Source organism: Perognathus longimembris, chromosome 1 (genome assembly GCF_023159225.1).
Source record: "Perognathus longimembris pacificus isolate PPM17 chromosome 1, ASM2315922v1, whole genome shotgun sequence".
Lineage (NCBI taxonomy): Eukaryota > Metazoa > Chordata > Mammalia > Rodentia > Heteromyidae > Perognathus > Perognathus longimembris.
The window spans coordinates 45,543,864-45,567,085 of record NC_063161.1 but is presented as its reverse complement, the minus strand read 5'-3'; the positions used below and the strand labels follow the sequence as shown (position 1 = coordinate 45,567,085).

At 49.7% G+C, this 23,222-nt stretch overlaps 1 protein-coding gene across 1 annotated transcript; it reads left to right on the top strand.

The window, feature by feature from the left end:
• Window positions 1-1,145: 1,145 nt before the first annotated feature.
• Erbb3 (erb-b2 receptor tyrosine kinase 3) lies at window positions 1,146-21,937 on the top strand. The gene is made up of 28 exons (XM_048362118.1): window positions 1,146-1,432; window positions 5,447-5,598; window positions 6,585-6,771; window positions 7,701-7,826; window positions 8,659-8,724; window positions 8,869-8,987; window positions 9,095-9,236; window positions 9,641-9,754; window positions 9,844-9,964; window positions 11,899-11,972; window positions 12,121-12,211; window positions 12,466-12,671; window positions 12,856-12,988; window positions 13,449-13,539; window positions 13,752-13,906; window positions 14,709-14,762; window positions 15,081-15,216; window positions 15,849-15,968; window positions 16,093-16,191; window positions 16,404-16,589; window positions 16,765-16,920; window positions 17,147-17,222; window positions 18,066-18,212; window positions 18,316-18,413; window positions 18,506-18,694; window positions 18,818-18,889; window positions 19,310-19,610; window positions 20,120-21,937. The coding sequence occupies exons 1-28, from the start codon at window positions 1,351-1,353 to the stop codon at window positions 20,641-20,643; spliced, it is 4,017 nt and encodes a 1,338-aa protein (XP_048218075.1). The 5' UTR covers window positions 1,146-1,350; the 3' UTR covers window positions 20,644-21,937.
• Window positions 21,938-23,222: the final 1,285 nt, after the last annotated feature.

Genomic DNA, 23,222 nt, shown 5'->3' with positions numbered 1-23,222 from the left:
ATCTCTGGGGAAAATGCTTGGGCTTTGCGTGAGATCTGGAATGTGAATGGAAGGGCTCTGCCCGGCCTCGCATGTGGGGCGCCGTTGCCGCGGGCTGGACACCAGGGGACGCCAGTCGGGTGGGTCCCCGAGCTGGCAGAGTCTGGGTTGTGACCAGCGGGGCACCACATTGGTTTTTCAGGGGACGGGAGCGCCGAGGCGCCAGGGGTCCACGCCTCGGGGGGCGCCGTCTCGGCCCTCCCCTCCACGTTTCCCTGCCTCCACGCGCCGGTCCTGGGGTGCGGACCCACGCGGGCACCGCGGGCGTCCGGACGGCGCGGTCACCCCGCCGGAGCGCGGAAGGGGCGGCAGCTGTTCTCCCAGGCGGCCGTCGGGGGCAGCAGAGGGGACGGCGACAGGTGCGGGAGCCCCTCCCGGGGTGGAAGTGGGAAAGGCGGGCTCCGGGGTCTGTTCCCAGGCTGGAAGCCGCCCCCGCCCCCCACCCTCCCCTCCACCCCCAAATCCCCGGGAGAGGCCCCGGCCGGCGCCGGGGTCTGGGGAAGGAAGCGGGCCGGAGACAGTGCGATTTCACGCGGCCTCAGGGGCTCAGGTTCCTGGGTTGGGTGGATGAGTTATGGGGCTTTGAGTCCTGGGGAAACTGAGGCGGGCCTGGGCGCAAGACAAGAAAACAAAACAGAACAGAACAAGAAAACAACCTCCCACTCAACACACACACACACACACACACACACACACACACACACACACACACGGCGAGAGAAATAACTCACTCAAGAGAAAATCCCTCAAGTGATCCAACCGGCTAGGGGAGTTGGGTGATTTGGTTAATGGGCGAGGCCAGCCTGCGAGGGGCCAGGCTTCCGAGCGCTCCCCTTTACTATCTTTCCGGATGAAGGTGGGAGGGGTGGGTCTGGAACCCCGATCTCCTGTGCGCACACCTCCTGGGGGCATGTCTGAGTGAGACGCCCCCCCCCCCCCGGACCCTCCGGGCCAGGCTGCGGGACGCCGGGGTGCGGGACGGGCTCTGGGCGGATGATTGGGGCTGCCGCGAAGCCCTACTCCAGCACGCACCGGAGGGGGCGCGGCCGTGACTCACTCACCCCTTCCTCCGGCCTGCCCGCCCTCCCTCCCTCCCTCCCTCCCTCTGTCCAGACGTACACCCTCCCCTGCCATCGGCTCCACTTCTTGACTCCGGCTCCGGTTGCAGTTTGCAACCTCTGCCTCTGCCTCTGCCGCCGCCGCCGCCGCCAGTTCGTGGGCGGCTCAGGTGGCTGTCGCTCCCCCATGCCCTAGTCCTGGGGTCCCCGGGCCGGATTCGGCTGGGCTCCCTTTCACCTTCACTTGGGAGTTATGAAGGCGAACGGGGCTCTGCAGGTGCTGGGCTTCCTTCTCAGCCTGGCCCGGGGCTCCGAAGTGGGCAACTCGCAGGCAGGTAAGCGGAGCGGGGAGCACCCGCCAGCCGGCTGGAAGCTGGGGAGCCCGGCCCCGAGGCGCGCAGTCCCCGTGGGCTTGGCGAGGGGTGCTCGGGCGCGCGGGACTGACGGACCCCTGCTCTGCTGGGAGCACCTGGAAGGGGATCAGGCTGGCTCCGTCGGCGTGATCTGGGCAGGGGCTGCATTCCTGGACACCCACCCTCTTCCCCAGCTCGTGGCAGACCCCCTAATTAATTGGTCTGTCCGGATCGGGACCCTTGGAGCCGGGGCAGGAACCTCCTTTCTGTGAACCATGAGGAGCTGGTGGGAGATGAGACGTCTCCGCCTGAGCTTAGTTCCTCTTGAGCACCCCCCCCCCTCAAAATCCCAGGTTTCGTCACCCCCCCCCCCCAGTTTCGTTGTTTTGCCGCCAGGGCGGAGCTGTGGGAGGGCTGGAGGGGTTTGTTGTTTTCAGGTGTTGGAAAAACAGGAATGGCACCTCCTCTTCCGTGAGTGGGACTGCCCTGGGAAGGGCTGAGATGAACCCAGAGCTAAGTCCAGGTGACACCAGGGCAGGCAAACCTCTTGCTCTTCAAATCAAGTTGGCTCGTCCTCAACTTAATCAACTTTCCCTTGGTCAAGACCCAGGTTAATTCAAGTCACAAGTATTGAGCTTCTAGTATATGCGTGGCCCCTGGGCCACAAGCTAGGAGGGAAAAAGCACAGTCCTACTTTATTCCTTCCTCTTTTCCTTCCTCTCTGAACCTCCTGTACTGTAAAGTTCCTAGGTCCCACTTCTGCCCTTCCTGGGTTCTATTTGTCTAACTACATACAGTGCCCCCAGATGGCTCTTTTCTAGTCTCTCTCTCTCTCTCTCTGTGCCATCGGTGCCCACCCCTTTGGGGTGTCTCTGAGATCAGGGACCCTTGAGGAGACCAGAGTTGGTGGAATTAAGAGTCCTGTTGATCTCTTCCCCATCTCTGCTTGGGGGTTGGCACAGAGGGGCGGGGGAGGCTCTTCCCCAGGGTGGGAGTGGGAGAAACCACCTGTGCTTCCCTTACAGTTGCTAGACCTAAATTTAGCCCCTGGGATCTTGAGATGTGGACACTCCCAGCTGGTGGAGAGGATGGTTGGTGGGGACTCGAGTGGGAGGGGCTAGTGGAATGGCAGTCTCACTGTCATGTCCCTATCTTTAGTGACCCAGGAGTCCAGGATTCCCACCACCCTCCTGAGAAGTTGGGGGGGGGGGAGAGGCATGGTTTGGGTCTCTACCCTTTATCTGGATCTTACAGCCTCTGGGCATCCGGCCCTGTCTCAGGCCTTCTATAGACCCTTTGTCCTGTTTGGGGGGTGGGGGGTGTTGGAGGGGAGGCCTCTGGAGGGGTTGCTGTTTTGCTCTGTCTCAACCCCAGTGCTTTCTACTTAAGGAAGTTTGAGACCACCTCTCCCTAAGCTCCTGGTTCCTGGGGAACAGCAGGGGGTGGTTAGAATTTCCTTTCCCCTTCTCTGCTCCCTAACTTTGCCTAGTTCCCCCCCTCCCATAGGTGTTGTTTATACTCCCAGTGAGACCTTTGCCCTTGTTTGTGAAATCTGGACTTTACCCTCAGGTAATTGGGACCTGGAAGGCTGTTGCCTTCCTAGTGCAGACACAAAGTCTGCCCCAGGCTTGTAGGCAGGTGGGCTGGTTGGGGCCACCTGCCATACTTCCTGATAAGAATCCAGTCTAGGCTAGGAATGTGGCCTAGTGGTAGAGTGCTTGCCTAGCATGCATGAAGCCCTGAGTTCGATTCCTCAGTACTACATATATAGAAAAAGCCAGAAGTGGTACTGTGGCTCAAGTGGTAGAGTGCTAGCCTTGAATGCAGAGAGGCTCAAGGACAGAGCTCAGGTCCCTGAGTGCAAGCCCCAGGACTGGCAAAAAGAAAAAGAATCCAGCCTAGATTTCTTGTGTGTCACTGTAGTGTGCATGCACACACATACCACTTTCCTGTGCAGAAATCCTGGCTCCTCCCTTTTCTGAGGAGAAGGGTTGGCGCCTTTACTTAGAAGAGGGGGTGTCCTGCCAGGAAGGGGCTGGGGGTTGGGGCTGTTCCAGAATGACTAACCTTTCTAGTCTCATTCATTTTCAGCCCTAGGACCCTGGAGTTCCCAGGCTCCTCTAGGAGTTCCCTTCCAGTTTACTCCTCCCCACTGGAACTAGTCCCCCACCCCCTTCCCTCCTAGGAGAGATAGGAAGGGGAACTCCTAAAATCAAATAGGTAGACCTGGGGGCATCTAACTGAAGAGGTGGGGGCCTCCCACTCTTCCTGCTGCCTGCCCAGGAGCCGCCTGCCTCAGGGAAGGGTGGTTAGAACAGGTAGTTTCTATACCCTCCCCGCCTCCCCACACAGCCAAAGGAAAAAGACAGGGACAGAGATGGGGCTTCTGAGGCCCAGACTTCTAGTTCATTGTCCTCCATATTTACAAAGGAAAGTGAAAGCCCATATTTACAATGGAAAGCTGTCGAGGGTTGCCATGTTGGAAGTGTGTGTGTGTGTGTGTGTGTGTGTGTGAATGTGTGTGTGTCCATACTGGAGTTTGAATTCAGGGCCTGGGTCCTTGAGCTTTTTCCTCCAAGGCTGGTGCTCTACTACCTGAGCCATTGCTCTACTTTTTAGCTTTTTGGTGGTTAATTGGAGATAAGAGTCTCTGGGACTTTACTGCCCAGGCTGACTTTGAAACCTAATTCCAGATCTCAGCCTCCTGATTAGCTAGGATTACAGATATGAGCCACCAATGCCTAGTTCAGAAGTCTTTTTGTTGTTGTTGCTAGTGGGGGAGGTGCTAGTCCTGGAGCTTGAACTTAGGGCTTGGGCACTGTCCCTGAGCTCCTTTGCTCAAGGCTAGCACTCTATCCCTTGAGCCATAGCTCCACTTCTGTTTTTGTTTTGTTTTGTTTTTGGTGGTTAATTGGAGGTAAGAGTTTCACAGACTTTTCTACAAGGGCTGGCTTTGAACTGTGATCCTCAGGTGCTCAGCCTCCTGAGTTGGCGTACAGGTGTGAGCCACAGGTGCCTGGCCTCCAGAATTTTAATGCATTTCTGACAATGAAATTGGAAAGAAGGCTAAGGGGTGGAGGGTGTTGTGGCTTCTTGCTCTTCCAGGTTTCTCTATTTGCTTAAAAACAAAAACCAAACCAAACCAAAAAACAATCAAAAACCTTCTGGGTTTCACAGCAATGCCCAGGGAGCTGGGATATAGTGGAACAGGGGAACAAAATAAAATAAGGGAAGCCAGAGTTTAGAAATGGGGAGGTGGCCAGCTCCTTATCTTCCAACTTTAAACACAAAGCTCTCATTGACCCCCTCTACAGGGCTCCCTGCTCCAGTGAGGTCACTTGTCTGAGCCAGGGCTGCAGGGTGGTGGGGGGTGCTGCTGGTGAGGACTGGGGTGTCTGGGACAGGGTGGGGCAGCCCCCTCTTGGAAGATAGAATCGCTTCATTGTGGACTGAACTGTGGCCCCAGGCACTGCCCCCACCCTCTGCCCCCATCCCACCCTCTTCTAGACACAATAGGGGCTGTGTGCTAGCCCCAAAGAGATGTTTATTTCAGGGCTTAGAAAGAGGCTGGTGGGGGGGGGGGCAGAAAAGTAAGTACCCTAGTTGGGGGTGGGGAGAGGGTAATCAAAGAGAGGGTAATCAAAGTTTAGTCCTTGCTTAATTTCTGTTTTGGGAAGGGAACAATTCCTCAATATCTTCTTTCTAGATTAACCCTGCACTATCCAGAGGAGGGCTGGAGACTCTGAGGAGCCCTGGTGGAAAAGGGACATCTCTTCACCTTCCCTTTCCCCTGATGGAGGAATTGTGGGAGGAGAAGGAACTCCCAGACATGATGGGCTTGCCTTTGCCCAGCAGGCAGGGTGGGAGGCTGCTTCTGATCCTTTGACTAGTTTTAGAAGAGGGCAACCAAGGGGGTGCTTTGGGGATGGGAGATGGAGGTGGCTGAAAGCTTGTGTCCAGCTGTCTGCAACTTACTCTTTGTCCCATGTTGAACAGTGTGTCCTGGGACTCTGAACGGGCTCAGTGTGACCGGCGATGCCGAGAACCAGTACCAGACGCTGCACTCACGCTACGAGAGATGTGAAGTGGTGATGGGCAACCTCGAGATTGTGCTCACAGCACATAATGCTGACCTCTCCTTCCTGCAGGTCAGCGAGCCCAGCCCCTTTCCTCAGCCTGGTCCCCACTGATTATCGCATCAAAGGCCTTTCCTCAAAACAACCCTCTGCTGGGTCCAGAATTCCTAAGACTCAGCAGTCCTAAACTTCCAACTTAGGGAGACTGGGACTCTGTAAGTCACTGGACTCTGGGACAGACTTGTGGCTACAGACCTGTAGCCAGGGACATAGAGGGGCTGATTTTGAGAAAGGGACAAGGGCAGGCAGTGTTCTGTAGTGATGCAATGAAAGCAGAGACTAATGCAGGGAGTCAGTTGAGGAAATCAGGAAGGGACTAACAGGACCCTTGAAGCATGAGGAACTCTGAGAAGAGTGGCACATATAGATTCCTCAGTTATTTCTGGTGCTAGTCTTCACTCACAGAAGTGTCACAGTATCGCCTACTCCAAAATAGGAATTAGAAAGAATTCACAGAGGCTGGCATAGTGGTATACAACTGTAAGCCCAGCCATTTGAGAAGCTGAGGTACGATGATGATTGCTTGAATCCAGGAGTTGGAAGCCAACCTGGGCAATGAATTAATATTCCTGGGTAGAGGAGTGGAGGGAACGGGGCTATGGCTCAGTGGTAGAGTAATTGCCTGACATTTGCTAGGCCCTGGGTTTGATCCCCAGCACTGCAAAGGAAAAGGAAGAAAAAAAAGGAGGGGATGGTGGTTAAGAATTCCTTTGTGGCTGGGAATGTAGCTTAGTGGTAGAGTGTTTGCCTAACATGCATGAAGCCCTGGGTTCGATTCCTCAGTACTACCTGAAGAGAAAAAGCTGGAAGTGGTACTGTGTCTCAAGTCAAACAGTGCTAGCCTTGAGCAAAAGAAGCTCAGGGACAGTTCCCAGGCCCTGAGTTCAGGCCCCAGGACTGGCCAAAAAGAAAGAGAAAGAATTCCTTTGTGCCTTAAGGAGAAAGGACTGAGACTTTACTCTGTTGTCCCTTTCATTGACATGTGTGCTCCATCACAGTGGATCCGAGAAGTGACAGGCTATGTCCTGGTGGCCATGAATGAATTCTCAATACTACCATTGCCCAACCTTCGAGTGGTGCGGGGGACCCAGGTGTACGAAGGGAAGTTTGCCATCTTCGTCATGTTGAACTACAACACCAACTCCAGCCATGCTCTGCGCCAGCTCCGCTTTACTCAGCTTACCGGTCAGTTCCTGCAAATTCCTTCCAACTTTGCCTTGAGCACCCTGCTGATGGGCACTTCCCTAGTGATGACCCGAGGCTGCTCATTTTAAGTGCCCTTCCTTAGCCATTGAACTCTACCACTTCTTACACAAGAGGGCCCTAGTAGCGATTATCTGCTCCCAGAGGGATGGTCCTTACATCATGATGTGGCTGGGCTTGAAGGTGGATCTGTTACCTCTAAAGTACAATTTAGCCAGGTGCTAATGGCTCATACCTGTAATCCTAGCTACTCAGGAGGCTGAACTCTGAGGATTGTAGTTCAAAGTAAGCCTAAGCAGGAAAGCCCATGGAACTCTTATTTCACCGCCCAAAAAGCCAGAAGTGGTGCTGTGGCTTAAGTAGTAAAGTGTAAGCCTTGAGCAAAAAAAAAGCTCAAGGATAGTGCCTAGGTCCTGAATTCCAACCCAGAACCAGCACGCGCAGGTGCACACACACACACATACACACACATACACACACACACCACAGTATATCTTAAAGTTCCGTCTTTCCTGTAATCCTACCTTTACTCCCTCCCCAAGTTGGCGCCAGCTGGAGGAATATAGGGGTTAAATACCATTTGAGCACCTTCTATTTATTCTCTCTGTCCTGGCAGTTGGAAAACACTCAGGTTTGTGGGGAGAGCCTTGAGTCAGGATGTCCTAGCCTTCTTCTCCTCCCATCCCCCACTGGCTAAACCGGATCTGGACAGGTATCCCAGGAGGTTGCTTTAGTCTGACTCCTCCTCCTAAGAAAGCCAGCCTTTCCTGCAGTATGGATCTAATACACCTGCCCTCCTTGCCCCTCTTCCCCTGTTCCTGGGTCTCCTGGGGCCTTTTGGACTGGTGGGGAGATGGGAGAGAGAGGTTGTGTTGTAGCCCTGAACCTGTCACTTTTCCTCCCTACCTCAGAGATTCTGTCAGGGGGTGTTTATATTGAGAAGAATGATAAGTTGTGTCACATGGATACAATCGACTGGAGGGATATCGTGAGAGACCCAGATGCTGAGATAGTGGTGAAGGACAATGGCAGAACCTGTGAGTAGCCATCATCCGGACTGCTCCCCCTGTTCTACCGAGCCAGAGCCACTCTTCCCCTAACCCTGTTATATCCACCTCTCCACTCAACAGTCACCTCAAGGCCCTCCATCTAAAGGCCTGCCAGGAGGAGTCTCCTGGAGTTCAAACCACAGAAGAAATGCATTAGCACCAGGGGCTCACCCTTATAATCCTAGCTCCTTAGGAGGCTGAGATCTGAGGATCCCAGTACAAAGCCAGCTCATACAGGGAAGTCCGGGATACCCTTCTCTCCCATTAACCACAAGAAATCTGAGAAAGGAACTGTGGCTCAAAGTGGTAGAGTGCTAGCCTTGAGCGAAAAAGTTCAGGGACAGTGCCCAGGCCCTGAATTCAAGTCTTATCACTGACCAAAAAAGACAGGATGAAAGAAAGAAGAAGGGAAGGAAGAAAGGAAGAAGGGAGGGAGGGGACAAAATAAATCTCTGGGGTACCTCCATATCTCTTCTGACCACAGTCTGGACTGTGCTCTGGCCATTCATGGGCACATTTTCTGCCTAGAGTTTTCTTTGCCCAGGAGAAACCAAGTTTCTGGATTAGGACTGAGGCTGAGGTTGGCATTTGCCCCAGCCCTTCCCCTTAGGCTGCCCAGTGGGTGGTGTGGGGGTGTGGCTCCACCCCCTGTTGACAGGTTTACTTGGTCTAGCCCTGGCTCTCCAGGGTGGAGAGGGACAAGGCCTTGGCTCTTCCTTCCTAGGACTGAGGTGCCTGTGTGCTGATGTCATACCCTATTGGTTGAAGCAGGCTTTTCTCAGTCCTGATGACTCTTTGTGTTGCCTTCTTTCCCAACCAGGTCCCTCCTGTCATGAGACCTGCAAAGGGCGATGCTGGGGTCCTGGACCAGACAACTGCCAGACATGTAGGTTTCAATTTCCTTTTAAAGCCTTCAAATTCGTAGACTTTCATAGCCCTACCTAGCTAAGCTTCCAGAGTAGGGGATGGGAATTCTCTCTGAGTTCCATCACAAGAGCCCTAAAGGGTCCTGCTCTGTCCCTTTCCATAGTGACGAAGACCATCTGTGCCCCTCAATGTAATGGCCACTGCTTCGGGCCCAACCCCAACCAGTGCTGCCATGATGAATGTGCAGGGGGCTGTTCTGGCCCCCAGGACACAGACTGCTTTGTACGTACCACTACCGTCTACCTAGGCTCTCAAGTGGGAGGGTGGGCTTTGGGGAGGAGGTCAGGGTAGAGGTGGAACATGAATTTTAGGAGTCTCTATGTTCCCAGGCCTGCCGACACTTCAATGACAGCGGAGCCTGTGTGCCCCGGTGCCCACAGCCGCTCGTGTACAACAAGCTGACTTTCCAGCTGGAACCCAATCCCCACACCAAGTATCAGTATGGAGGAGTCTGTGTAGCCAGCTGTCCCCGTAAGTGTTGGAGGGGGAAGGAACCAAGATTTTGAAAATAACATTTTGGGAGGCAAAAGGGATCAAGCTGGGCTCATGCTAGTTACTCAGGAGGCTAAGATCAGAAGATCCCAGTTCAAAGTCTAGACAAGTCTAGGTCCATGGACTCACCTTCATTTAATCAGCAAAAAGCTGGAAGTGGCTCAAGTGGAGCACCAGCCTTGAGGAGGAAAAAGCCAAGTGAGATCCTGAGGCCCTGAGTTCAAGCCTCAGTACTGGCACAAAGAAGTAAGGGGGTGGGGATCAAACTGGCTGACAAATAGGGAATTTCAGTGCAAGAGGGAAGGGAAACAAAAACACAGAGGAATGTCCAGTGGTAGTTGACAGATTTCATCATCTCTAATTGCACTTGTCTTCTCCCATAGATAACTTTGTCGTAGATCAGACATCCTGTGTCAGGGCATGTCCTCCTGACAAGATGGAAGTAGAGAAAAATGGGCTCAAGATCTGTGAGCCTTGTGGAGGATTGTGCCCTAAAGGTGAGCAGGAAATGGTAAGACATTATCAACAGGCATTCTTTCCTGCCCGGCTGCTCAAGCCACGCCCACTGACTCTTCTGTGTTTACAGCCTGTGAGGGAACTGGCTATGGGAGTCGCTATCAGACAGTGGACTCAAGCAACATTGATGGGTTTGTGAACTGCACCAAGATCCTGGGCAACCTGGACTTCCTTATCACCGGCCTCAATGGGTTAGAGATCTACCTTCCCTCTCCTCTACAGTGCCCCGCTTTATCCACTCACATTGGCCTCAATCATCTCTATAGGGAAACTGACTAAAAATCTTAGGGGTTGCAAAGGACTATTGTACCAGACACTGGTGGCTCACACCTGTAATCCTAGCTACTCAAGATGTTGAGATCTTAAGATTGTGGTTAGAAGCCAGCCCAGGTAGGAAAGTCTGTGAGTCTCTTATGTCCAATTAAGCACCAAAAAGCCAGAAGAGGAGAATGCTAGCCTTGAGTGAAAAAGCTAAGGAACAGTGCCCAGGCTCTGAGTTAAAGCCCCAGTATAGGCCAGGAAAACAAAAAGGACCTATTATGTTTCTGAACCACTGGAGGGTAGGTAAACCTCCAGATAGAGTGTCTCTCTTACCCCTGCTGTTTTTTTGTACATATTTCTTAAGAACAAGAACCTTGTTTGATGGTGATGGTAGTGGTATGGGGGTACCTCACACTGGCCTACCATACCATTGAGCTACAAGAATAATTTAAAAACAAAAACAAGATAAGATCTCACAATGTAGCCCAGGCTATCCTCAAATTATCCTGCCTCCTGAACTCTGGGATTTCAGATGTGATAGTCTTAGTGCATTGTAACAAGGATGCATATGGTGTGATTAATCCCCCATCACTGACCATAGGGTCTCAGATTGTTAAATGGGTATCTTCCAAGTTTTTCTACTGAAAAATTAGTTTTTTCCTTTTGCAATCAACAAGTACCTTGGAATGTTTGCTTGAATTAGTTATTATTATTTACTTTTTTCCAGTCATGGGGCTTGAACTCAGGGCCTAGGCATTGTCCCTGAGCTTCCTGTGCTCAAGGTTAGCACTCTACCGCTTAAGCCACAGCGCCATTTCCGGCTTTTTCTATATATGTGGTGCTGAGGAATTTAACTCAGGGCTTCATGTATATGAGGCAAGAACTTTACCAGTAGGCCATATTCCCAGCCCCCTTTTCCTGTTTATGTGGTACTGAGGAATCAAACCTAGGGCTTCATGCATGCTCGCAAGCATTCTACCGCTAAGCCACATTCCTAGCCTTGAATCTATTATGATAGTGCCAAATGGTATATGCTTCTATTTTTTCCTTCTGCATTTACTTGTTGCCATTCTAGTGTTAGGAAGAGTGTCCCCTTCTTATCTATGCTAATGATCAAATCCAGGGCTTTATGCATGCTGAGGCAGTACTCTGCCACTGAGCTATACTCTAGTTTTAACTAATTAATTAAGTCAGTTGTGGGGCCTGGGTGCTATCCATGAGCTTATTTGCTCAAGGCTAGTACTCTACCACTTTAAGCCACAACTCCACCTTCTCTAGTTATCTGTGTGAATACTTACCTTTATTCAGTGGTATATGGTCCTTTTGCAATCATTCATTTTAGTGTTTAGGTGTCCCTAATTTGGCCACTGAAAGTCCTTCACACTGGTTTCCATGTTCTTTCAGTGTGTTCCCTTCCCTTCTTTGAGTACTTCCTTTTTGGCAGAAGATGCTCCAGACTTACCTGTATTTTCCCTACACAGGCTATTTCTCTAAGGAGCTCTATTTTCTTTGGGCAGAGAATGGGATTTAGAAACCAAATTCAGTAAGGCTGGGGATGTAGGTCAGTGCTAGAGCATTTGCCTAGCATGTATATGGCCCTGGGTGTGTGGGTGTGTGTGTGTCTATGTACGCACATGCACACCCCCACACACGATATCAATAAGCTAACTTTTGAGGCACAATGCTACTGGATTATGCCTCTACTTCTTTTCTTTCTTCTTCCTCCTCTTTTCTTCTTCTTTGGGTGGCTATACTAGGGATTGAACCCAGGGCCTTGGACATTCTAGGCAAGGGCTCTACCCTTGAACTATGCCTCCAGACCTACTTCTCTAGCTTATTGACCAAGTTGTACTATTCTCTCCAGAGATCCATGGCACAAAATTCCTGCTCTGGATCCTGAGAAACTCAATGTCTTCAGGACAGTACGGGAGATCACAGGTAAGAGGCTCTCATTTCTGGGAGGAATAAATGCATTCATGGCATGAACTGCTTGAGAAAACAAAACAAAACAAGGGGGGAGCCCGAAGAACCTGACAAAGATGAAAGGGAGAAAGTTTCATGCTCGTATGCCTTTCCAACTCCTCAGGTTATCTGAACATCCAGTCTTGGCCTCCTCATATGCACAACTTCAGTGTTTTCTCCAACCTGACAACCATTGGAGGCAGAAGCCTCTACAAGTGAGTAGGGATCATGGTGGTGGTGGTATCTCCACACAGTAAAATAGGCATCTTTTCATGAAGTATAAGGCACTGTGTCACAAAGCAGACTCTAACTCTGCCAGGTTTCTGGGGAGAAGGCAAAAGGATAGGGATTCTGTTAGTGGGGGGGTTCCTTTCTCAGTGGTTCTGATAAGCTCAGAGCAATGAAGCCCCTGCATGCTTAGTTTTCCTTTTGTAGTCTGCCCCTCTCACCAGGTTCCCTTTCTTCTCAGCCGGGGCTTCTCCTTGTTGATCATGAAGAACTTGAATGTCACATCTCTGGGTCTCCGATCCCTGAAGGAAATTAGTGCTGGGCGTATCTACATAAGTGCAAACCGGCAGCTCTGCTACCACCACTCTCTGAACTGGACCAGGCTGCTTCGAGGGCCTTCAGAAGAGAGACTAGATATCAAACATAATCGACCCCGCAGAGAGTGCGGTGAGAGAAGGGCCTGCTGGGGGTGCGGGGTGTAAGGACTATTCTGCTCTGCATGTGGGAGTAGGAATAGGGGATGGGACCAGGGAGAAGGGAATGAGGGAGAGGTGAGACTGAAAGTGGTCATAAGGGGACTTGCTGGAGTCCTTGGATTCCTCTTCTGATCCAGCCTTTTTTTTTCCTCCAGTGGCAGAGGGCAAAGTGTGTGATCCTCTCTGCTCTTCTGGAGGATGCTGGGGCCCAGGTCCTGCTCAGTGCTTATCCTGTCGGAACTACAGCCGAGAGGGTGTCTGTGTGACCCACTGCAACTTTCTGAATGGGTACTGTGAAGGGAGACTTTCAGTGGGGTCTGGTGCCAGTGGCTCATACCTGTAATGATAGCCACTCAGGAGGCTGAGATCTGAGAATCATGGTTCAAAGCCAGCCCAGGCACAAAAGTCTGTGAAACTCTTATCTCCAATGAATTACCAAAACAAAACAAGTCAGAAATGGAGCTGTAACTCACTGGTAGAGTGGTAGCCTTGGGCAAAACAGCTCGGGTAATATGTGGCCAAGCCCTGAGTTCAAGCCTCAGGACCTCTACATACACACACACACACACACACACACACACACGAGAGTAGAGTCCTGGGATGGAGCTGTTCAGGTGGCCACAGACATTCTATTGGCAACTTTCAGAATCTGCCTTGGTGGAGGAATGGAGTAGGGGGTCCTCATTACAGGATCTGGTGTAAAGGTTAGGACTTGGAAATGACACCCTTCCTATCTCTTCCACTTCAGGGAGCCTCGTGAGTTTGCCCAAGAGGGCGAATGCTTCTCCTGCCACCCAGAATGCCAACCCATGGAGGGCACTACTACATGCAATGGCTCGGTATAACAACACTCCCCAAGACCTCTAATGGAGACAGAGAGGGCAATACTTGGGGCATTCAGGGAATGATACAGCCAAGTCTCCAGCCCAGCCCAGGGAGGCCAGATGATGCTGGAGTTTATGTATAGAGGATCCTGAATGGCTGGGTTGGTCATCACTGAAAGGAATGACATTGATTAGGATTCCATTCTTCCTGACTTTCTTTTACTTAGGGCTCTGATGCTTGTGCTCAGTGTGCTCATTTTCGCGATGGGCCTCACTGTGTGAACAGATGCCCCTATGGAGTCCTAGGTGCCAAGGGCCCCATCTACAAGTACCCGGATGCTCAGAATGAATGCCGGCCATGTCATGAGAACTGCACCCAGGGGTAAGTGATGAGATGAGAAGAGGAGGTCTGGGAAAGGGTTGAGTTGCCCAGAACTAGGGTGAGGGAGAGGGTCGGCAACAAGAAAGAGACTGTGACTTCAGAATCACTCTTGCTTGCTGGATGTCAGTTGGCTCATGCCTATAATCTTAGCTACTCAGGAAGCTGAGATTTGAGGATTCTGGTTCAAAGCCAGACTGAGCAGGAAAGTCCATGAGACTCTTATCTCCAATTAACTATTAAAAAAAGAAAGTCAGCCAGGTGCCAGTGGCTCATGCTTATAATCTTAGCTACTCAGGAGGCTAAGATTTGAGGATTGCAGTTTGAAGCCAGCTTGGGCATGAAAATCCATGAGACTCTTATCTCTAATAAACGTCTCAGGAAAAGCTGGGAGTAGTGTTGTGGCTCAAGTGGCAGAGTGCTAGCTTGAACACAAAGAAGCTCAGGGACAGTACCCAGGCACTGAATTCAAGCCCCAGGACCAGCCAAAACAAAAACAAAAACAAAAAACCAGAGCGGAGCTGTGGTTTAAGTTGTGGAGCACTTGAGTGAAAAGCTAAGGGATAGTACCCACACCCCAAGTTCAAGTCCCAGTCCCAGTACTGGCAGGAAAAAAAAAAGAGGGAATTGAAGAAGGCTTTTAATATGGAAATGGAGGCTGTGTCTTAGAATAAGCTCTGTGCTCTAAAATGGGACACCATAATATTTTGTTCTGAAACAAGCTTTTTTTTTGTCTGTTGAGGCTGTTGAACTTGAGCCTCTGTTGTTCAAGGACCCATCTAAGGGGGATGACTTTCTTCTCTAGGTGTACAGGACCAGAGCTACAAGATTGTTTAGGCCAAACACTGGCGCTGATCAGGTATGATGAGCTTGAAGATTCTGGATGCTGCAGATATTTGGGAGAAATCTAGAGCAAGATGGTGGCTACCCATGGGTGGGGAAGAGTGCCTATTCTGATCTCTGTATTTAGTGGGTGGACCTCCTTTCTGACAACAAACTTTCACTCATCTAAGGTAGAGAAGGCTCCAGATTTAGGTTAATTCCTTTAGTGCTAGAGAACATATGTAAATGGTGACTTCTTGTCCCATATATGCCCCTTACTTTCAGCGAGGTATAGGTGATACTTGTGAAGGAAATGCAACACCAGGATAATGCTGGGCTTCTCTGTCTCCCATAGCAAAACCCATCTGGCAATGGCTTTGGTAGCAGGACTGGCAATTATTTCCCTGATCCTGGGTGGCACTTTTCTCTATTGGCGTGGGCGCCAAATTCAAAATAAAAGGGCTATGAGGCGGTACTTGGAGCGGGGTGAGGTGAGTATTTACCTTACTTTTGAGAGGCACCCTATGCTGTCTGAACTCAGAGAGAAGTGATGGGATAAGCATTACTCCTTTCTTCCTTGACCTTTTTTGGCCAAGGTGAGTGTTCAACTATACCCAGCTGCTAGTGCAGTTCAACTTCCAGCTTTTTTATAGTTAAATGGAGGTAAGAGTCTTATGGACTTTCCTGCCTGGGCTGGCTTTGAATTAGAACCATCAGATCTCAGCCTCCAGAGTAACAAGGATTATAGGTGTGATCCTGGCATGTTCTGGTACCTACAACTTCCAAAATTTTTCAGAATAATTTATTGGAGATAAGAATCTCCTGGACTTTCCTTGACTGGGCTTGTGATCCTTAGAGCTCAGCCTGAGTAGCTAGGATTACAGGAATGAGCCAGCAGCACTCAGCTGGAATATATATTCCCCATCTCCTACTCCATCAAAGAGTTTTCCCTTTGACTTCTGATCACAGGGCACAATCTTGATTGCTGATATGTGATCACAGAAAGCTTCCTCAGCTTGCACACAGGGCCTACTATTCCTCAATATGCCTCCCATCATTTGGGTTCTGCTACCCTTGGCATTCACCTGTAGGTTTCCTGAGTGCCTCCCTCCCCTTTCCTCAGAGCATAGAACCTCTGGATCCCAGCGAGAAGGCTAACAAAGTCTTGGCCAGAATCTTCAAAGAGACAGAGCTGAGGAAACTTAAAGTGCTTGGCTCAGGTGTCTTTGGAACGGTGCATAAGGTGAGTGACCCTCCTGAAGTCTGGGGAGGTGGGGAAAGGATGTAAGGCAAAAGAGAGAAGGATTTTGCCAAAGGACTGACATAGGAAGAATGACCTTGCTTGACTCTCAACCTAAATTTCCCAGGGGGTATGGATCCCCGAAGGTGAATCCATCAAGATTCCAGTCTGCATTAAAGTCATTGAGGACAAGAGTGGACGGCAGAGTTTTCAAGCTGTAACAGATGTAAGTAAGGGAAGGGGAATTCTGTGTGCTACTAGGAGAGAGAATAATGGTATCAGCAGTTGTATAGAAGAAGCATGGTCCTATGTTGTCACATGCTGTATTTCCATGCCACTGTGCTTCCCACCCTTTCACTCCTGGAGCCTTGGGCTCCAGGTGTGTGGAGTGGATGTGAACCTGTCCATTTCTTGGACAACCCATCTTGTGTTTCATAGCATATGCTGGCCATCGGCAGTCTAGACCACACTCACATCGTGAGGCTGCTGGGCCTCTGCCCAGGGTCATCTCTGCAGCTCGTCACTCAGTATTTGCCTCTGGGTTCCCTGCTGGATTACGTGAGACAACAGAGGGGGGCACTGGGACCACAGCTGCTGCTCAACTGGGGAGTACAAATTGCCAAGGTAAGAGGAAGCTAGAGGAGTTCTAAGAACAGAACTGCCTGGCTGGGAACAGTCAGGGGTGGGGTACGAAGGTTGAAGTTTGAGAGCTGAGACATATCCTTAGGGTCTGGGGTGGGGTGGACTCTGGAACTCAGTGATTGCTTCGCCCAACACTGAGATTCATTTCATTGTCTAGGGTATGTACTACCTTGAAGAACATGGCATGGTGCACAGGAACCTGGCAGCCCGGAATGTGCTGCTCAAGTCCCCCAGTCAGGTTCAGGTGGCAGATTTTGGTGTGGCTGACCTGCTACCTCCTGATGACAAGCAGCTACTACACAGCGAGGCCAAGGTAAGGTGGCGCGGGGTGGGGGTAGGTGGTAAGAGTGGGCTGAGAGCAGTCAGTAATCTGTGCCTGAGTTAAGTAGATGATTAATTTATGGTAAATGCAAGGATAGGGAGCTAGATATGAGAGACATTTAAGTACAGAGAGCAACAAAGAATGATGGAGATATTGGGTTTGGGGAACATTAAATTTGTGGAAATCAGTTGGTGGCACTTTTATCTTTAATCCTCAGACTCCAATTAAGTGGATGGCCCTTGAGAGTATCCACTTTGGGAAATATACACACCAGAGTGATGTCTGGAGCTACGGTCAGTATGCTTGGGTACCCTTCATACGTCCAAATCCCACAACTCCCTTTTGAGACACCTCCCCTTAGAAACTAAGCCCCAACTGGGAGCCAGTGGCTCCCATCTGTAGTCTAGTTAATTAGGAAGTGGCGATCTGAGGATCTCAGTTTGAAGACAGCCTAAGCAGAAAGTCCATGAGACTCTTATCACCAATCAATCATCCAAAAGCTAGAAGTGGGGCTGTGGCTCAAGTGGTAGAGCTCTAGCTTTGAGGGGGGAAAAACAAAACAAAATAAAACACCTCAGGGACAGCACCCAGGTCCTGAATTCATGCCTCAGTCAGGAGTGGCATACAAAGAGAGAGAGAGACAGAAACAGAGAGAGGGGGGGCCGGGAATATGGCCTAGTAGCAAGAGAGAGAGGGAGGAGGGGAAAGGGGGGAGGGAGGAAGGAGAGAGGGAAGGAGGGAGAGAGGGAGGGCAGAAGGAAGGAAGGAAGGGAGGGAGGGAAGGAGGGAGGAAAGGAAGGAAAAAGAAAGAAAGCATAAGCCCTTCAGATCCTTGAATCCAGTTCTGCCTTGTCTTTTTTTTTTTTTTTTTGGTGGCCAGTCCTGGGCCTTGAACTCAGGGCCTGAGTACTGTCCCTGGCTTCCTTTTGCTCAAGGCTAGCACTCTGCCACTTGAGCCACAGTGCCACTTCTGGCCGTTTTCTATATATGTGATGCTGGGGAATCGAACCCAGGGCTTCATGTATACGAGGCAAGCGCTCTTGCCACTAGGCCATATCCCCAGCCCCCTACCTTGTCTTTATTTCATGCCCATATTGACTATGGTTATACTAACTAGTCCATGTGTTCTGTACCAGGTGTGACAGTTTGGGAGTTGATGACCTTTGGAGCAGAGCCCTATGCAGGGCTTCGATTAGCTGAAGTACCAGACCTGCTAGAGAAGGGGGAACGGTTACCACAGCCCCAGATCTGTACCATTGATGTCTACATGGTCATGGTCAAGTGTGAGTTACCTGCTGATCCCAGCCATTTTCTAAATGACTTCTCTTCCTATCTCTCATGGCTCTATTCTGATCTCTGCCTCCACTTCCTATATCTCACCCCCAGGTTGGATGATTGATGAGAATATTCGCCCAACTTTTAAAGAACTAGCCAATGAGTTCACCAGGATGGCCCGAGACCCACCACGGTATCTGGTCATAAAGGTCAGTAGGGACTAGGGGATATCAAACTACATTTAGAGAGAGGAGAACTTAGCTAGAATCAGGATTCACCTTAACATTGCATTTCCTTGCAGAGAGAAAGTGGGCCTGGAATTTCCCCTGGGGCAGAGCCCCCTGCTCTGACAAACAAAGAACTGGAAGAAGTAGAGCTGGAGCCAGAACTGGACCTAGATCTTGATTTGGAGGCAGAGGAGGACAGCCTGATGACCACACTGGGCTCTGCCCTCAGCCTACCATCTGGGACCCTCAATCGGCCACGTGGGGTGAGAGAACTTAGGATTGCCAAACACTCTGCTCCCTTATGAGCTGTTGATACCAAGATTAACTATTCAAAGACCTCCATGGCAAAATGACCTCCATTTTTACCTTTACTTTTCTCATTCTAGAGTCAGAGCCTTTTAAGTCCATCATCTGGATATATGCCTATGAACCAAAATAATCTTGGAGAGGCTTCCCCGGTAAGGTCTACTGCTAAGAGGCTATGAGGAAGATTGTCCTGTGGGTTTGTTTGTGCTGATAGAGGTGGGGAAGAAGGCACCAGAAATTTTTTGGTTTAATTAGCATCCTACATGAAAGAAGACATTTAGATGTGCGTGTTGTTAGCTACTCAGGAGGCTGAGATCTGAGGATTGTGGTTCAAAGCCAGCCCATGCAGGAAAGTCTTTGAGACTCTTATCTCTAATAAACTACTAAAAAGCCAGAAGTGCAGCTGTGACCCCAGTGACAGAGCACTAGCCTTGAGCACAAAAACTCAAGGACAGCGCCCAGGACCAGAACATATTCCGCCCCCCACCCAAAAAAAAAAAGACATTGAATAACCTACCCAATTTTTTTCATTCTGTATAAATATCTCTTCATTGTTTTATTTTCCTCCTTAGGAATCTTCAGCTTGTGGGGGTAATGAACGATACCCTCGTCCAGTCTCTCTGCACCCAGTGCCACGGGGACGCCTGGCATCAGAGTCATCAGAGGGCCATGTGACAGGCTCTGAGGCTGAGCTCCAGGAGAAAGCATCCATGTGTAGAAGCCGAAGCCGGAGTCGGAGCCCACGGCCACGGGGAGATAGTGCCTACCATTCCCAGCGTCACAGCCTGCTCACACCAGTCACTCCACTCTCCCCGCCAGGCTTAGAGGAAGAGGATGTCAACGGTTATGTCATGCCAGATAGACACCTCAAAGGTGCCTGACTCCTCTTATTGGGCTTTTCTGGAATCTTCTATTCCTTTCTCTAAGCCTCCTAGCTCCTGGGGCTTGAACTCAGGGCCTGGGCACTTTCCCTAAGCTTCCTTTGCTCAAGGCTAGCACTCTACCATTTGAGCCATAACACCACTTCAGCCTTTTCTGTTTATGTGGTACTGAGGAATCGAACCCAGGGCTTCATGCATGCTAGGCAAGCACTCTACCACTAAACCACATTTCCAGCCCATGTCCCTGAGTTTTTGCGCTCAAGGCTGGCACTCTATCACTGGAGCCACAGCTCTACTTCTGCTCTGTTTAGTAGTTAATTGGAGATAAGTATCTCACAGACTTTCCTGCCTGGTCTGGCTTTGAACAGTGATCCTCAGATCTCAGCCTCCAGAGTAGCTAGACTTATAGGCATGAGCCAACAGTGCCCTAACTTCCTTCCACCCGGTTTTGCTTACTCCCAGGAAGTTCTCCACATACCCATCTTCTCTTCTCACCCCTAGGTACTTCCTCCCGGGAAGGGACACTCTCTTCAGTGGGTCTCAGTTCTGTCCTGGGTACTGAAGAAGAAGATGAAGATGAGGAGTATGAATACATGAACCGGAGGAGAAGGCGCAGTCCACCTCGTCCCCCAAGGCCTGGCTCCCTTGAGGAACTGGGTTATGAGTACATGGATGTAGGATCAGACCTCAGTGCCTCTCTGGGCAGCACACAGAGCTGCCCACTCCATCCCGTGCCCATCCTGCCCACTGCTGGCACAACTCCAGATGAAGACTATGAATATATGAACCACAGACGTGGTGGAGGTGGTCCCAGTGGGGATTATGCGGCCATGGGAGCCTGCCAAGAGGCTGAACAAGGGTATGAAGAGATGAGAGCTTTCCAGGGGCCTGAACACAATGCCCCCCATGTCCGTTATGCCCGCCTCAAAACTCTACGTAGCTTAGAAGCCACTGACTCTGCTTTTGATAACCCCGATTACTGGCATAGCAGGCTTTTCCCTAAGGCTAATGCCCAGAGAACATAACTCCTGTTCCTAGAGACACTCAGGGACACTTGATGGCAGCTAATGCTTCTAGAGGGTACCCCTCTTCTCCCGACTCCCTCTGCCACCCAGGTCTCAGCCCCATTTCTCCAGTCCTAGACAATTCCAATCAACCTTTGGAGGCTTTTCAACATTTTGACACCAAATCTTGTGGTATGTAGCCAGCTATGCACTTTCTTCTCTTTCCCAATCCTAGGAAAGGAGACACTTTCCTGTTTTGTGTGCTTTCCCAACCCAGTTCCTCAGCTTCCTCAGGAGGACTCCCTGGAGATATGAAGGATTACTCCCCGGGTCACTGTTTCTCAGGCTTTTCCTTGCTGGGATTACTCCTATGCCTGTCTTTGTTTCCTATCAAACTGAGGAGAAAGAGTAAACCTAGCAGAGGAAAGCAAAATTTTGGTTTATAATTCCTAATCCTCTGAAAAGATTGGGAAGCATAAACTGTTGTGGAATGAAGAGAGGTTAGGAGTAGATATTACTATTAATTGAACAGTTACTATGAGCCAGGCATTGTGCTAAACTTTACCTACATTGTCTCAATCTATTATAATCCTTACAATTTTGTAAGGCAGAGATTATCCTATTTTACAAATACAGTAGTTTCCTCCCTCTTCCAGGTATTCCAAAATATCCAGCGGGTACCTGAAACTGGATTGTTCTAAGGACTTTTCAATCTTAACTAAGCACTTATCATACATTATGGCCATAATTGCCATTTGAAGTATAACAACAAAACTAATTTCTTTTAACCATTTTCACAATTTCATGGTAGAATTGTTTTTACTGTGGATCTTACAGTGCATTTTTTCTTTTTCCTTAAGTCAAGAATTTTTACTTTTTTACTTAGCCAAAGCACTTTCCTTTGGCATGTATGAATTGCATCTCTATTCTTGCACCTTGGGGCCAGTTTTAAGCAAAAGAAGGGTGCTGGAACTTGAACATTAGCAATGTCACAACAATCAATCTGATAACCAAGGAAATTACTAATGGACAGGTAGCTCATACAGAATGGATATACTGGACAAAGAAATGATTTATTTATGGGACACGACAGAGCAGAATGATGTGCAGTTTTATCGTGCTACTCAGAATGATATGAAACTTAAAATGAATGACTTAGTAATATTAATGCCTGGTGCAAGTCCTTGATTTCAAATCCAGTCCGGCCAAAAAAAAAAAAAAAAACCACACCAAACTTGCCAGGCACCTGTGGCTCATGCCTTGTAATCCTAGCTACTCAGGAGGCTGAGAGCTGAGGATCATGGTTCAAAGCCAATCCAGGCAGAAAAGTCCACAAGCCTTTTATCTCCAATTAACCTAAAAAGCTAGAAGCAGAGCTACGGTTCAAGCGGTAGAGTGCCTGCTTTGAACACAAAAGCAATGGGATAGCACTCAGGCCCAGAGATCAAGCTCCAGGACTGGCAACAAACAAACAAATAACTTAGCTTATTTCTGGAATTTTTCAATTAATACTTCCAGTCTGCAGCTGTGCGAAGTGAAACCTCAGATAAAGGGAGACTGAGCCTTGATTAAACCTAAGCAGCAGATCCAAGATTCAAAATCTTTCCAACTCTAGTGCATGTTCTATTACTGTAAGGTATCAGGGAAAACTGATTTTTTTGTTTGTTTGTTTTGTTTTGGCCAGTCCTGGGCCTTGGACTCAGGGCCTGAGCACCATCCCTGGCTTCTTCCCGCTCAAGGCTAGCACTCTGCCACCTGAGCCACAGCGCCCCTTCTGGCCGTTTTCCATATATGTGGTGCTGGGGAATCAAACCAGGAGCTTCATGTGTAGGAGGCAAGCACTCTTGCCACTAGGCCATATTCCCAGCCCTGATTTTTTTTTTTTAAAGTCCTTGTAAGGGGCATTGTTTTCTTATTTTTGCACTGAATCAAGCCAAACCCCAACAGCCACATCCTCCTTTTATAACTTGGTCTTCTCATCACAGGAAGTATGGGGAGGGGGTCAAAAAGGAAAATAACTGGACACCTTTGTATAAACCATAGCCAAATGTGCTGCAAATGATCACTCATTCCAAGTTGATTCACAAAGGTCCTCAAGACCCTCCATTCCCATCCAGTAATGAGAAGCCTCCAGGTGGAACAGGAAGAAGATTCATCCTCTTCAGACCTCCATCTCTTGTATGGGAACTGGGGGAAATGTCTATTGTATCATTGATGTTTTTGTTTTTTATATATACATGTCTGAATAAATATGCCAAAGTTTTGTTTTTTTTTCAGCTGTCTTGTCAAATGAAAACAGTGAATAACCAAGTACCTGTGGCTCATTCCTAGCTAGTAATCCTAGTCAGGAGGCTGAGATCTGAGAATCATGGTTCAAAGCCAGCTTGGGGAGGAAAGTCCCTGAGATTCTTATCTCTAGTTAGCAAAAAACTGGAAGTGAGAGTGTGGCCCTGAGTTCAGGTCCCCTGTCCCCTGCGGCAAGAAAGCAAAAGTCCTATAGATGCTTCCTCTTTCATGGGTAGAAACCTTGAAATACATCAGAACTCATGCTCTTAAGAGAAGGACCAAATCTAAAACCTATTGTTTGGGGCTGGGCTATG